Source organism: Bombus pascuorum, chromosome 15 (assembly GCF_905332965.1).
Source record: "Bombus pascuorum chromosome 15, iyBomPasc1.1, whole genome shotgun sequence".
Lineage (NCBI taxonomy): Eukaryota > Metazoa > Arthropoda > Insecta > Hymenoptera > Apidae > Bombus > Bombus pascuorum.
In genome coordinates this window covers 5087112-5103249 of record NC_083502.1, presented here as the reverse complement: position 1 = coordinate 5103249, position 16138 = coordinate 5087112, and the positions used below count along the sequence as shown (strand labels likewise).

At 33.8% G+C, this 16138-nt stretch overlaps 1 protein-coding gene across 4 annotated transcripts in view; it reads right to left on the bottom strand.

The window, feature by feature from the left end:
* The window catches only part of LOC132914919 (pro-resilin-like), a 31674-nt gene that overhangs the window by 7233 nt on the left and 8303 nt on the right, over positions 1 to 16138 (bottom strand). For 2 of the 4 annotated variants that reach the window (XM_060974434.1, XM_060974435.1), the window contains exon 3: positions 10919 to 11080. In XM_060974434.1, coding sequence (XP_060830417.1) covers positions 10919 to 10954 — 36 coding nt within the window. In that variant the 5' untranslated portion in view covers positions 10955 to 11080. Of the gene's footprint in view, positions 1 to 1638; positions 1761 to 1869; positions 2140 to 10918; positions 11081 to 16138 lie in introns of those variants that run through there. The other 2 variants (XM_060974437.1, XM_060974438.1) reach the window with 2 other exon arrangements.

The window sequence follows — 16138 nt, the reverse complement described above, 5'->3', positions numbered from 1 at the left end:
GCATGTTCAGATTGATTCTGAACTTTATGAATATAATTAAAACAGCTGCATCTAATAACTGTACTAATGAAATTTCAAACAATTTTCTGTAATACACATTATATATTAATAAAAGCGTTCTATGATAAATATTCAATGTATTTAAACTTTAAGAAACTATTTTACAATAAAAATTGAATAAGGTATCGCAAGTGTCAGAAATCTAGGCAGAATTCTTACAACAAAATCTGTTATGTACCAAAATGTATTTCATTATTATTATACGTTCCTCGATAAGGGCAAAGTTGACGTTAAAATACTGCTTGTTAAATTCTTAAAGACTCATTAGCCGATTGCAGGATGTCAAGAGCAAACACAGGAGAGGGATATTGAAAATACCAAACCATTGTGTCGACTTGAAGGTCTTAAGTATAAAAGGGTAGAGAGATTATAGCTTTCAACAGACTTTGTTTAGAATGGAAGCATAAATTATCGTGTTTCTATGAAAACGTGTGCTTTGTAGCGTTAAAGGGTTGAATAGACCTCGACGACATTTCACGGTTAACCACACCCTGAGACTTCGCTACAATTCTTCGTATACATCGTATGCATGTACACCACTCCCTACTTGAGAACTTTAGTTTGAAATCTTCCTGCAGTATAGATCGAAGAAATATCTGTCTGCCTGCATATTTCTCAGTTTACTTCACTTGAAACAAAAATTATGTTCTGAGAGTTGCCATTAATTTAGGAGTTAGAGAATCGAAAGAATTGAAATCTTCAATTTAGGGATCAGAGAAAATTTTTCTAATTCAAAAATGAAGAAATTAAAATTCTATAATTTATAGATAAGAGAATTAAATTAATCCAAATTCTCTAATTTAAAGATTAGAAAACTGAAAGAATGAACATTCTGTAACTTAGGGATAAAAGAATTTAAATGATTAAAATTCCATAATTTAGAAGTCAGAGAATTAGAAGACATAAAATTCTCTAATTTAGAAATCAAGAGGATTCAGAGAATGAAAAATATCAATTAAAAAATCTGGCTGATCAGTATAAAAAGATATTTCGTAGCAATTAAGTTTGAAATTTAAGTATTTTTTTTTTAAATTAGAAAATTAGATCTCTATCAATTAGCGAGTTTATTTCTTCTGGTATATTTCTATAAATTCATCTACGTATTCTAAAATATATCTAAGAATAAATAAAATTGGATAAACATTACATGAATTAAAAAATCATAATTGCGTGGATCATATGGACCCGAATACATTGCTAAGCTGTTTCAGAAAAATTCAGATACTTCCTAAGACAAGGGGGATATATAATATCCTCATAAAGAAATATTAAAAAAATAATTCAGTAAAACTCTAAGTTCACACTATAATTACACTACTATATCCATAAAATCCTTTTTCCAGCCACCAAGCAGCAAAACTACCTCCTGCAGCTTTAACAGTTCAAAAAGATCACAGAAGGTGTCCGTAACTGAATTTTCTCCACACAATATCACTTGACGAAAAAATCAGATCTCTGGTCCCATGCATAAATATGAGGATTAATAAAGCACCGTGGTCATCATGGAGATGGTTGGATGAAATATCACCGAGGTCTGGCGAGGTTTTGTTGGAACTATTGTACTGGAGCCGCCCTTACGAATTCACAAAGTTACTATTCCAATGGGGCACGTGTCTCGTTATACTATCGATATCGATGCACTCCGGCACGGCTGTGAATAAAGTCAGTACGTAACTGGCCGGCATGCTGGCAGGTTGGGTTTATATAGCGTGGGTCTAATAAGATGATACTTGAACGCGTGTTGGGACCGGGGCCCCAGAAGATCAGAAAGAGGGGACCGTTGATGAGCGTTGCCTTGTTTCGCCTTACCTTGCCTCACCTTGCCTTAGAACCTTGCCATCGTCGACCCGGAGAACGCGAATCCTGCACCACCTTCTTCCTTCATCAGACAAAACGTCACTTCCCCTTTCATCTCTTCATTCATCAATTCATCTTTTGGCTTTCAGATTGTTTCTTGTGTATAATAACATTCAAACAACATTTTTCATTTTTGATAGATTAGCAGTAGCGGTTAGTTTCTTTGTTGTTTGTTATTATAGAATATAGTATTTGTTACTATAGGTTTGATAGCTTAGATAGATTAATAGCTTCTTTACAGTTTGATATTATGATGTGTAGTGTTAGTTATTTTATTATTGTAGGATCCAGATTTGCTGTCATTAAAGTATTATTACATTTGATAGATATTGTTTGATAGATTATAAAATAGGACTGGTTCAGATTTTTGGATGGTAATTCCTTTATAGGGTTTGGCATCACAGGGTGTAATTTTTGCTTAGTTCTTGCAGTCTTACGTTTTTCTGAATATATATTGATTGATATACATATTATTCATCTCAATTTTAAGCATTAAATATTTCGATCAATTCACTCTTTCTTAGAAGAATTTTCTTATGACGTTCTATGGTGTTCAAAGTACAATGATCTACTGGAAACAACAAACTTCTATTATTCATAACAACTTCCACTACAAGAGAAGTTCAAAATACTTCAGTATGATGATCCAGCCTCTCCTGTTTCAGACACCTATGAAATATCAAATTCTTTCCGATTCGAAGCACGATGTAATCGATGGAATGACTTCTTCATGCTGCACCTTCGAGGCTAGAAGTCAACGCGCGCCTCGAAAGATCATTTGGATCGCATTGATCCGGATTAGCCTTCCCACGATGCGGCTAAGTGCAGTCACAGATTTGTCGTATATTCTCATCAGCTTCTAACACTTCCTTCTCTTCTTTTATTTTTTAATGAATCAAATCCTCAAATCTATGGTGTAGAGATTTTGATTCTTCTCATTGATTACTTAACACAGTATCTTTGAGGTTACGCACCCTTTCAACTGGTTCTTTGTATTACTGGCTTCTGTAAATGATGAAAGTACGACTATATTTATGATGATAATAAATTAATTAATAATGAGAAATATGCTACAGTTGATTGGTAGTGAAGATATTTTTGAGTTGGTGTTGAAGAACCTCCAAGTCTAATGTTTGAATATTTATTACTGAAGAATATAGAGTATATTATAATTTGAGAAAATAAATTAATTGGGATGAGATATTGGTTGCTATTGAAGATAATTCTTGAATTGTTATTAAAGATATACAAGGCTGATTGTGTGATTTGAAGAACCAATACTAAAGAATACAGACTATGGTCTATTAGTAATACTAGAAAGTATAGAAAGTATTGGGTTGGCAACTAACTTATACAATACCAATATATTAATGATATAAAGGGATATAAAAAATAAGAGATGAAGTATATCAATGCATTTGCAATAAAAATTGTATAATGATAAAGAAAATGAAAAATTTTCTTCCATATCTTCCCTAACCTGACTTGGAGTACAGATACAGTCTGATACAGCACTTAGAGCCATCCTACCACACTATGAAGAGCACCAAGCAAAAATAATGCAGACGATAATATTTAATATTCTTTTTAATTTTCGAAAATTACGAATGAAACTAAGCTGTAATAATAAATACCATTTATTATTACATCAACACAAGTATATTTTTTCTATGAATTTCTAAATTTTTATGAACACTAGACTGTGGTTATTTATTCTTAACATTCCAGATTAATTGTTCTCTCTACAATTACAGATGGAAAAATTAGTATTCTATAAGGAGTAGGAAGAATCTATTGTCGCAAATCTTCTGACACATCCAAGGTGCACGGATTCAAGAGGCAAACGGAGAAAGGCACGCGCGGATACGCACGCTCGGAATTGCTCAGCGAGCAATCCACCTTCTGCCCAGCCTTACATGCATCCAACAACTGCGAGCAAGACCAGGTCAGGGCAGAGCACGAAGTTACTTCAACCCTTTCACGGCCGAGGAGATGCCTCGGTTCGCGTTTGCATCGTGACAACGTTTCCAATCTGACCAATTCATTCTCATTTTGGTAATATTTACTTTGGATCCTAATTATCTTCTGGAGATACAGACTTTGGATCCTAATTCTTTTCCAATAATTCTGAAAACACAGAATGTTGTTTAATATTAGATAGCTTCTTAATTATTGTCATAATGGGATCCATATTGTTTCATTTATATCTTCATATTTTAATTTTAATGATACTTGTTCAGAATCCTAATTATCTTCTAATGATATTGGTTTTAATTTCTGATTTTTGGTAATTTAATGATTCTAAAACAGAGGAAATTGTTTAATATTGGATAGCTTCTTAATTATTATTATAACAAGATCCACGTTATCTTCATCAAAAGAAGACAATATCCATACTCGGCAAAACTCCATAATTTTTATGAAAAATTATGAATTGATCATTTTGATTATTCTGATAATTCATTTAACCTTCTTCCCAATAAATTTCTTTTGAAAATTTGCGTGAGCCCGCCTTTTTATTTTCAATTACCAAAAGCTTTAATAATGATCTTTTTATGTGGCGCGAAAGCAAAGATAACGAGGCACATATTGAAATCCATAAATTATATAAATAGCTGCACAGGAGGAATATTTCAACGCCCACTACAGAGGCAGAGACACGGATTTTGCGTCATTCTAATGGAAACATTCGTGTCGAAGACATTATGGCATGTTCATTGATGAATTTCTTTCTGAATCACGACAGTAGGCGTAACCACTACTCGTAATCATCTGATAATTCGTGCAACGGCATTCTAACACCAGTTTCGCAAGAGATAGATGCAACCTACTCGAGATGGATGTGCTCCTCCTGAGTAGAGACCCAGTCAGTGCTTGTATTTCGCAACTTTTTTCGCACCACTTCCCACGATCAACGGCGCGTAACTTCTTTCATATACTCTATTCCTGATAATAAATGAAGATGGTCTAGATCGATGATCTATGATACATCACTAATGTCTACATCATTAGCATCGCAATCTTCTAAATATTATTTTACAGAAAATTCTAGAAATATTTTATGACGACGGTGGCATAGATTATAGATCAATGATCTATAGGATCTATGATACATTACTGATGTCTGTGTGCTATTATTAGCGTTCAAATTTTTTAAATATAATATACAAAATTATACAAAATTGTAGAAATATTTAATGGTGAACCAAGATGACCTAGATTCTAGATAGATGATTTTTAGGATCTATGATGAATTATTGATGTCTGTATTATTAATACTGGGATTCTATTAAAATCATTTTCTAGAATTGCAGAAATGTCTAATAAACCATGAAGATATTTTAGACTCTAATAGGTGGATTATATTTAGAATTTATGACATATTATTTATATATTAATTTAGTATTGTGATGGCCACTGACGTGACATTAGTCCCAAGTGACTGTTATTTATTACTACACAATACACATTTATTACTGATTATGAAGAAGTGGTATGAGTATAAAAGTGACACTTTTGTTTCGAACAAGATATAGCAAAAATTAAAAGACCATTCTGCTTTTAATTGATAACATTGAAAAGCTTAGCTAACAAGCTGCAGCCATATATGCTGCCACTAAACCTCTCTCCATATTTACAATAATGAGTTGAAATTATACACCAGTGTATATGGATGGTATTGCAAAATAAAAAATATTATCGCCGTGAGTAGACCATTCGTCTTTGAAATATTTGCAATGTCCTTTTCATCTCACCTCACCCTATGACTCCCATCCTTTTACCTTTCAAATATTCGAAAGTATTAGATTTCAAAAATTCCTAGAACTATATAATTTATAATTCTTACAAACATAATAAAAATTATGTTTTAATGTCAATAATCTTTCATAAATTGTATACATAAAGACTAAAGATTTTCCTACGTCCTTTATCTTGATGTGCATGGAGAGTCGAAGAATAATTTTCATATCAAATTTTTACGTTTTCCTTCGTTCGCTTTCTTCAGGGAGAAAGTGATCGAAAGAAATTCCAAAGTGTAATGTCAAGCGTAAACTTATGAAACGCGAAGCTGAAATGGTCTCAGCGGACAATCGTCAAATTTATTTTTATTGCATCTGAGCCTGTAACATCCGCGGAAGAAGAAAAACATGGTGGCGCCAGTGTACCACCTGTTGCGTAATCACGTGATCCACCGGCCGCCTTAAAAGTGGAAAACTTTTTAAGATTCCACGATCGTAAAGCGAACTAATTGCTCGGCGCTGATGATGGTTGCCGACTCATGAGAAAGTTTTCTCTTCCAGCTTAATTTTTCCACGGACATCAAGGCTACCACGCTCGCTTACTAATCGCCCCACCCTTCGTTTGATGGGAAAGACCAAGCTATTTTCTAGTAGTCTCCTGTCGATCGTTTCACTTGAACTCTTTACAACTTGGAGGTTAGGATACGTTTTAACCAAATTTTTGTTTCTATATTTTAGTAATATTTTAAACATATTCCAGGAATTTAAGACCTAGGTATGACTGATAATCGAAAGATTATAGTTATGTGTACTTAAAATTGATTATTTTATTATGTTTCTTTATTCAAGACATTGAAGTAAATTCTCATGGATAGGAAAAGGAGTAGAACCTCAAATTTAAAAAAAACATGATCAAAGAAGCAAAATTCAGTGAGAACTTTGTTGAGCTGCCTTTGAAGCAACGCATCTTGGCAATAGTATATCTTCATATGGTAGCATTGGTAGCATCATTGGTAGCATCATTCCTGACAAGTATTTTGATGAGAAACTAGCACCTGTTCGACCGTAATTGGCGGATTCCTCGCGTAACACCGATGTTTCATCAAATTTACTGCACGTCAGGGCAATTCGATGCGGTAGTTGCAACCATAACTACTTATATCGCTGATTACTTTGATCTTCTACTGTTTAACCAATAGACACTCCCACGGTGGAAATTTATTTCCAACCTAATTACGAGTTAAAAGACTCCAAGTTTCTGCGAAGAACATACACAGTAGAATTTTATTTATTGGAAAGAAGTTCTAATTAGTGTCCAATTAAATAAATTCCTGTCTATCGAATCCACTTATCTGAAAGCAAACTCTTATCATATAAAATTTAGTTATTGAATAATTAAATTTACTTGAAATTCAAATCGACAATTGAATTGGAATACTCAACGATTTAAACACCCCCTTTGTTTCATCTAACAGATCACGAATCTTGTCTATATCTATTTTAGGTAGCCACAGGGATCATAAAGTATCTTCAGATTACTTAAGTTATCATATATTATATTTAGTTAAGTTAACTATATTCCTTTCGTGAAACTCACAGAGAACTTATATACTCTTTATCCCTCAATGGATTTATATTTATATAAAATCTGAAATTTGGTATTGAAGAAGAACAAAAATAATTGAAGAAACAAAACAGATATGATACATAATACATAAGAAAAATAATTATAGCTACTTAAAATTAACATTCCAATTGGTTAGAAACGAACAACACGTTAGATAGGGAGATAGTGGATGATGAACTAGGTGCATGTACACGGGAGTCTCAAGAGAGAGAGGATTGTCTCACTCCTGTCACTTTAGCGATTAACGTTGCACGTTAGACGTTTTACAAGACATGGTCAGACTATTAACGAACGCTTTAATAACGTCTAATAACGTGGTGTGTAATGCTCACAAGGAGATATTATTTTCAAATGTTGCAATTCCATGATACCATCCTTTCAATAGACTACAATCTCTATCATGAAACTGATAATTCAGGTAACCTTTCTTTTTCATTTTCTTATTAACATGTAAATTAAAATTTCTCAAATTCTTTCCCAATCAATGCTGTTAGCATTCAGATAGAATGTTATTCTACCTAAATAATTTTATTTTCACTAGTTCTACTATAGTGATTAAATTGTTAGGTGACTTCTAGTGAACTGTGTCTAAACTTGGAATTGGCATATTTAGATGTCTGACTGAATCTATAACTACTTTATGACTGAAATCTAATCCAAACATAATCCAAATCTAATCCAAAGCTCATTCAAATGTAATACAAATCGGATTCAAACCTAATCCAAACCTAATTCAAATGTAATCCAAATTTGGTCCAAACTTAACACAGGTATAATTTAAGCTCAATCCAAACCTAACTCTAACCCAAATTTTTCTTTTTAAACCTTTCATTAATATTTGAATTACAATTTATTAAATTTTTTCCTAACCAATGCTAGATAGGATGTACTTTGTCTGGATAATTGAATCTTTATTGTTTCCATTACAATGATTGAATCTTTGGAGCTAGTGAAGTGTGTCTGAACTTGGAATTGGTATGTTCAGCATAACATTTAATATATGTATGTCGACCCTTGTCAAGGAGTTTAAGAAGCCGTGAAAGATTGAAATTGTATGTAGGAGTCAGTATTAACATGGATGATCCTTTTACACCCTTCTCAGGATTACCCTTGGCATGATTTCCAGATCTGATTCACCATCTTCATATGTACCAATCATTTCTTCTTTTTATTGCATTGTAATATATGGAATTAAAGTTTACAAATAAAATATTTCTGAAATTAATTCCTTCAATCATTAGATTTATTGCAAGATATAAGAACAAGTTTAACTAAATTCTAGTAAGAACCAGTTTAAAAAAATTCCTGAGTATATTGTCCCTCTATTATAATCAGATCTTATAGAAACTCATACTATCTAATACAACCAACTAACATTGTCCAAATCATCATTAAAACTGAAAACTGTAATAGTTAAAAAAAAGTATTTGTATACACCCTTATTTTCTAATGAAGCATTTTTTTACCAGGTCTAGTATTTCATTTCCACAGAATCAAATTTCTGTAGTCTTGTGAAAGCACTGCTAAATAACGCAAAATCTAATATTGTTACCCCAAATTAGCTAGTATACTACTATGTAGTAGGTAGTATGTATAAATACTATAAATAGATTGTTGATTTTTACGTAGTTACAGGAAATTTGCAGATGCAAAAATACATAGAAACACATATTATGCAAAATCGTATGAAATATCTAAAGTACAATAGTCTATATAGTATTTACTGAATCAAACAATTTTATACCTGAATTCTTTTTAATTATAATCATAGAAATATGGCGATTAGCTAACTACAATAAATACAACACGATACAAATACTTTTTGCAGTTACTGTATGACAAATTTGGTGGTCGGGGTTCTTAAGTGGTTCGTAACACAGGAATGGACGGGAAGAGACGGTGTGATGGAGCACCCAGATTCTTGGCAAGCAGTAGGTCATCTGCGACTAGAACGAAGAGTTTTCACTTTCATCATGACCGAGGGAATGCCTACTTACTTAGATGCGCAACAGACAAAGGCGTCACGGCGCGAAGAAGCCGGCTATGACACGCAACTTCGACAGAGGATCGGATATTCATAACCTTCCATTGAATTCGCGCACTCGTGCGAACTCTACGTTCCACTTGGCCTATTCCTCTCGCCACCTTGATGTAAAGACACAGCCAACATCCATGAGATTTGACCGTTACACCCGGTCGCTGAAACGCCTAATACTCATGGTCATAATTCATCAGACACATTTGGAAATCTGGTTTCCCCTTTGATGTGTCTATATGGTCAGAACTGAATGATGATGAACACAAGGATGTAGCTATTTATAGGAAATGTCTTCAGTGAAAAATTGCTTTATATATGGTATGGTGTATAATGGTTGGAATTAAAGTGATGGTAGGTTTAATGGCGTTGTTTGATCAAATCAATGTTATAGAGAAATTGAGGACTTTCAAAGCTTTGGAGGTCAGAGTTTTAGGTCAGAAATTTTGAATTGAAACTCAAAATTTTAGAGAACTAACTATAATTTCAGGAAATTCAAATTTCGAAACTCTATATTTTGGAAAATGTTAGCTAATGGTCATATCGCGCTAGTGTCGCGTCACAGCTCGTTATAAGCTTAATTAGGGTAATGATGGGTAGATAGTAATTCTCATAATGATGCTAGCAAATTATTTTCTAACTCACGATTTCTCGATTTTAGATCTTCTCAAGAAGATTTCGTCAATTTTATACTTTCAAGTTCTACATTTAACAGATATTTCAATTTCAGAAATGCTGATTGTATATTAAAAGGTATCCATTACCGATGTAATGGCAAGTACTATGAGGTTTACTACATTCTGAAATGATGCTGTCTAATGATGATCTTAAACAAGCGTGTCCTCGTTTCAACATGGTACACCATGAAAATCACCAGTTTCCTTTTTCATATACGATAATCAAGTGAGTATTTTGACATTGACATTTAACCATTAATGGTGTAACTGTTAACTTTTCAGACTAATGCATCACATAATTTATACAACTTCCATTGGATAAGTTAATCACTTCTTATAATAATTTGTAAAATTTGTTATATATTGCATCCTATATTCTTATAATAATATGTTTTACAAGATACAAACCTAACACTATAAATTTAATCGGGAAGATCAAGTCATTGGAACTTGAAATTATCAAAATCTTTGAAATTTCTACAATACAAATCTCCGTGCCGTAAAATTTTGTGGAATCTAAAGGTCCTCTAAATCTCAAAACTTTGTATAGTTACGCTGTTCAACTTTTTACTTATTACTCATTCCTATCTATTCTGTTATTCAGTTGATACCTCTATTCAAATATCCACAACATAAATAGCATTTAAACGTCAATTAGAACAAGAAAATGAACGCAATCTTTCTTCTGAATCTGCTCGACTGTTTCATCATTGGCTCCTGTACAGTTCCTCTCTTATTCTTCTAACCAAATCCGTGAAATGAGCCCACAAGGGTTTTCCAAGCGTAGCAACAGCTCACGTGGATCATCTCAACAACCTTAACAACCTTAGCACTCCTTTTTCTTTCTGCCATCTCATATAATAGGACATCTTCATCACGCAACTTCTCGCGCGCCCGTTTGCACTTCTGTTTTCTAACTTACCTTCTTCTTCTTCTTCTTCTTCACGACTTGGATCATTCGAAATCGTTCCTGACATTTCGGTCGTCACAACCTTCCAGTCTCGCCACCCAAGATTGTGGTTCGTAGCTTGTGTGACCTGTCTTATGTAAGTGGCCGATCCAAATCTTGAAACGAACCGGGACGCTGTTGGAGAGTAAATTAAAAGGCAAAGATTAGTTGCTCGAATTGAAATTATAATAGATGTAATAGTATTTTTTCCTCGAGTTAACATTAGGAAACTAGAAGCTTCGGGACTCGACATTTTCGAGAGCATCGGAGAACTCAATGCGTTAGAAACTGACATTTTAGGGAACTCAAAATTTTGAGATTTGAATATTTAAGGAACTCGAAATGCTGGGAAGATTGAACTGTGGAATTCGAAATGTGAAGAGTTTGAAACTTTGGAACTCGGATTCTTAGAGAACTCAAACATTTGAAACTCAAAATCGTGGGAAACATAATACCCTGGAACTCGAATTTTTTAGAGAATTCAGAATTTTAGAATTCGCAAGGTTTGAGGGCTCAAAAGTCCAAGATTTTGAATCTTGAGAAACTCAAAGCTTTGTAAATCGCATTTTAAGCCAAATATCATCAATTAAAGCCACTTCCGTTTTCTCGTCACCACTATACTTTGCATTCGCATTCCGATCTTGTTCGTTAATAAAACGACGTCGCGTTGAACTTTTACTTCGCCTTAAACTTTAAGCACACCACGGTGCAACCGCGCATCGGCCTCTTTGTTTATTCTCATAAAAGAGGTGAACAGAGGAATGCTATTATAGTCCTCTGGGTTATCGTTAATCGGTCTTTTTTCAGGGTAATTAAATGACTTTAGTGCCTGTTTTCTTTTTAAGTTCACTCTACTCTGCTATAACATTTCTTTTTCTTCCCCCTTTTCTTCAGAAGACCACGGAGGAAGTAAATACATTTTTCTTATAAAGAATGCTTGACCTCTTTGCTGGCCATACTTTTCATCAAGCTTTTAGTATAATTTCCAACAGACTTTCTACGCCTTATGTAAAAATGAAAATATTTAATATAGGGTGTTAAAACAGATTTTGGAATTTAACCCATTTTTGAGGTTGCTACATTTTATTTATTATTTCTTTTTAGTCAGTTTGTATAATTTCCAATATAATTTACATCTTTTTTTAATTAACTTAGCATGTGGGTAACTTCACTTGTCAATGAACTAGGTATTTATTATAAATTTTTACATTTCTATACGTTCATGCTTTGTCAGCCTGTATACAAAGATATGTGTTAAAAAATTTGTACAGAAGAGTTGTAAAGGAAGGATGATTATGGTGAAAGAATTCGGGAATTCCACAGCCTTAAGATACTCTGCTCCATCAAATCCATGATTGCATAAGGTTCGAACGGTGATTGCCGTTTATACGATCGAGCAATTTATGAAATGACCATTTTTTACATATGCATATGTTTCTCGAATTTAACGAGTCTCTCAGAATACAAAACAATGAGAGTAAAATATGACCTAACTTATTATGCAATGATTTTCTCTTTCTTATTTTTAAACCCCTTTTTTTATTACTATTTGTTACTTTCTTTTGTAACAATCAATCAAATAAATTAACTAGCTTTCTCACTATTCCCAGGTTTATGACTAAAATCATGTAGCAAAGTAAATAACAAGAAATGCTGATAGACAATCCAATAGTTTTGGACCGTTTCCTTAGTTTTAAGTCTGAACTATTATATTATAAATACTGCTATATTAATAATACTGCTTCTACAAGAAGTCAGAAAGAGCAAAAATGATGACATATTTTTACCAAAATCTCAAACCTCCTAACAAAAGATAGAGAGCAAATGTGGAGTAACACACATATATTTTTCTAAGCATGAATTTTGTGAGTTACTGTATATCGGTTATCCGTCGTTGAAATAATCTCACCGACATTTCCAAGTTTGTAAAATCGGCGCTCGCGGATGCATCACGCGTCGCAGCATCATCCTCGTCACTTTAATTGCTTTACGACACAAGCGAAGACGCATGTCAGCCAGCATCCGTGGATTTATGGTAGAACCGCGCGCAGACACGCGACAATTTATGCGAGACAGAGATGAAACTGAATACGGGAACGAGTGTTCAACATTCCCTGTCTGCGGTCAGATTTATTAAACATCGAATTTCACTGCTCTGCACAATTGATAATAGCCATCACAAAGAAACTATACACCATTAATGATGTACTTTGCAATTAAAACGTAAACTTTCTTCAGAACTGTAGATTGGAAAGAATAAATGCCATATAAACATTAATTCTCAATATTATTAAAAATTAGGTAACTTAACATACATTTTTGTGGGGTATCGAGGAATTCTGGTTAGAAAATTATCAAACGTGGACCTATGTCTGCAAACGTTACTTGAGCGGTTGTATAGATGTTAAAGAGCAAAGAAATAATTCATTTACATTGTACTTAGATTTGAATGCTGCCCTACGATCCAATTACATCACAAGCAACTGGTATAATCAACAGTTTTCTTCTGTCTGTTCCATCTAATCTCATAAAGGGTCTCATCAATACGATCAAAGCTAATTAAACATTTTTATCAGGGAAATTCTTCAATTGTTAAATAGGTAGAGTTTCAAAGACTGATCAGTTTTCTTCTATTTATTTCATCTAAGCTGAAATGGGAATCAGTGGAATTGAATCTAATCAAACACTTTTCCAGGGGCTCCATTGTTGAGCAGCAGGCACAGTTGCAGAGTCTGGTGGGTATCAAGGCAGAGCGGTTCACGTAACCTACGAAGAACTATCTCGGAGCATAGACTTTAAGATCGAGGAGGATGAAATGTCACGAATGTCTTGAACACAATGTGCTGCGAAGGAGAGGGAAGGACAACGGGGCAGAAGACGGCCATCGAGGAGAGAAGAAGAGAAGAAGAGAAGAAGAGAAGAATGCTGGCATCCATTGAGGAGAGCATCGCGCTCGATCCAGAAGCGAGGTGTTAATGTCACGCACTTCGAAATCAGATGGAATCTAATTCAACGAACCTTGATCTTTACTGCCTCCTTTTCTTCTCTGACCTCGCGTGAAAGAACGTTTTCTTCGTTGGACAACAGTCAACTGTGTTAACCCTTTAGTTTCCACCAGAAAAGAGGTCGTGGAACCTGGCGCAATTTGGGAAATTTTTGTAATTCCTCTTTACTTAAAATATTTCCTTCTTTTACAAATTCTAAATTTATCTTCTCCATATTTCATTAATTTACTGAATAATAACAAGATTTTACTCAATATTGAATATTTAAAAAAAAGTACTTACAACTGGTTCCAGTAGATCATAGATAAAAATTCAAATATTATAGCAACCGCATCCAGAATTATCTGTGAATTATTTATAACTCAACGATACTAATTACAGTTTAATTACGATGTGTATGGGATATTTAAAAAATGAAGTGAAGTGAAATAATTAGTATTAAGCTAACCTCAGATCTCTTTAGTGATCGCGAAAGGACAACAACGTGCTATGATTTTTCATCGCTTGAAATTGATCCTCCGTGGTCGGGAAGAACGAACGTCGCGCTATTTTGAACGTGATTACCATACAATTCCAACTCAATAAAGTGGTAGCTAAAACGATTGGAGACGTCAACCGAATGGGACAATTACACGTTCTTTTATTGTTATGAAGTGGCGCGAGGAATGTGGTTTCATCTTCGCTCGAAGCTATAATAAGTTGTACACAGTGGCATCAATAAAAAGAAACAAACTGACATTTATTCATTCTACTGATTAAACCTGATCGACAAATTTTTAACTTTCAAATATAATATTTTGAAATCTTTTTAGTATAAATGAAAGTCCTAGATATTACAGATAACAAAAGCACTCCAATTTCTAAAGTAGAGTAGGTACCCTATATGTATGCAGTCTGAAAAGATTCAAACAGAAATCTTCTTTGAAGAAATAGAATCTTCTACAGGGAACCTGACTTAACCTCTTAAATATATCCACAGATATTTCGTAACTTCCTCTAAAGAAGTTGTAAAATTAGTACAGTCAAGTGATCTCTCCTTATTGCACAAGTATAAATGTTCCTCTTCTTCTGTAACAGGTGTTAGAAGATCTCATAACGTGGTAAATATTTCACAATGACTTTCTCCTTTTTATGATTATCGAAAGTGGGCCAAGGGTTCTTCCCTCAACCCCTGGCAATTTAAGCATTTAGTTACATTAGGCACGTCTGTCATTATTTATAATTACATGAAAGAAGCATGTGTGATTAGTAATCACTGATTACAAAACATCCTAATATAGCGAGTAAAAAGTTCCTTTTAAACCGTCCTGACAGTATTGGTTTGATGTTTCAGTGATTTCGTTATTCCAACGCAACTTTTGAAAAGGGAAATACAGAAAAGAAATTGTTCTCGATCTTCCAATTATGCAATCGTGATTACTGTAACCCTTGAAACGTAATGACGCGGAACGCACACTGTTTAAAAGTTGTGTAATTATAAATGAAGATGGTACAGACGATAATTAATTGACTGACTTTCTACGGTTTTGTACCATGCTCCTGAGCCTTAATGATGTTATGACGCTTAATTGATTCCACAGAAAATACGTCTACCCTTTGATCCACTGCGAAACATAAATCATTTCATGGTTATGTTTGACGCCATCTGGTTTTTATCCTATAGCGCAACGCTGTACGATAATGAATCGGCGCGAAATTTAATTTGATGTCGGTTTGCAACATTGCATCTCGTTATTCTAATGATATTGCTATATTCCCCAATTTGTAGAATTCTTTAACATTAACCTTACCAGGGCTGGTCAAATGACCGGTTTTAAAATTTCTTTTGGTCTTATTATTTGATTAATCAAATTCTCAATTTTTCTTAATATAAGAATTTACATAAAGTTAGATGAATTTTGTCTACTGGACTTATTCAGGGTTGCATTTATACTTTTGCAGGTCTTAGGTGCAACATCAGTATGAGCTCAAGTTATGTTGTAAAGTTAAGCTTTAAGATGTGACCCTTAGAGAGTGGAGTCATTCAGACTGCACCTAATACGATTTTTGTACATGTACAAAGTCGCGTTGCTTCACTTCTATTGTCATACAACGAGTAGTAACACAGTAATAGAAGATATAGGCTTTTTGAGACACCATAGTTTTGCAATAGATCGAGTTATCACTGATGGGACCGAATGGTATATTA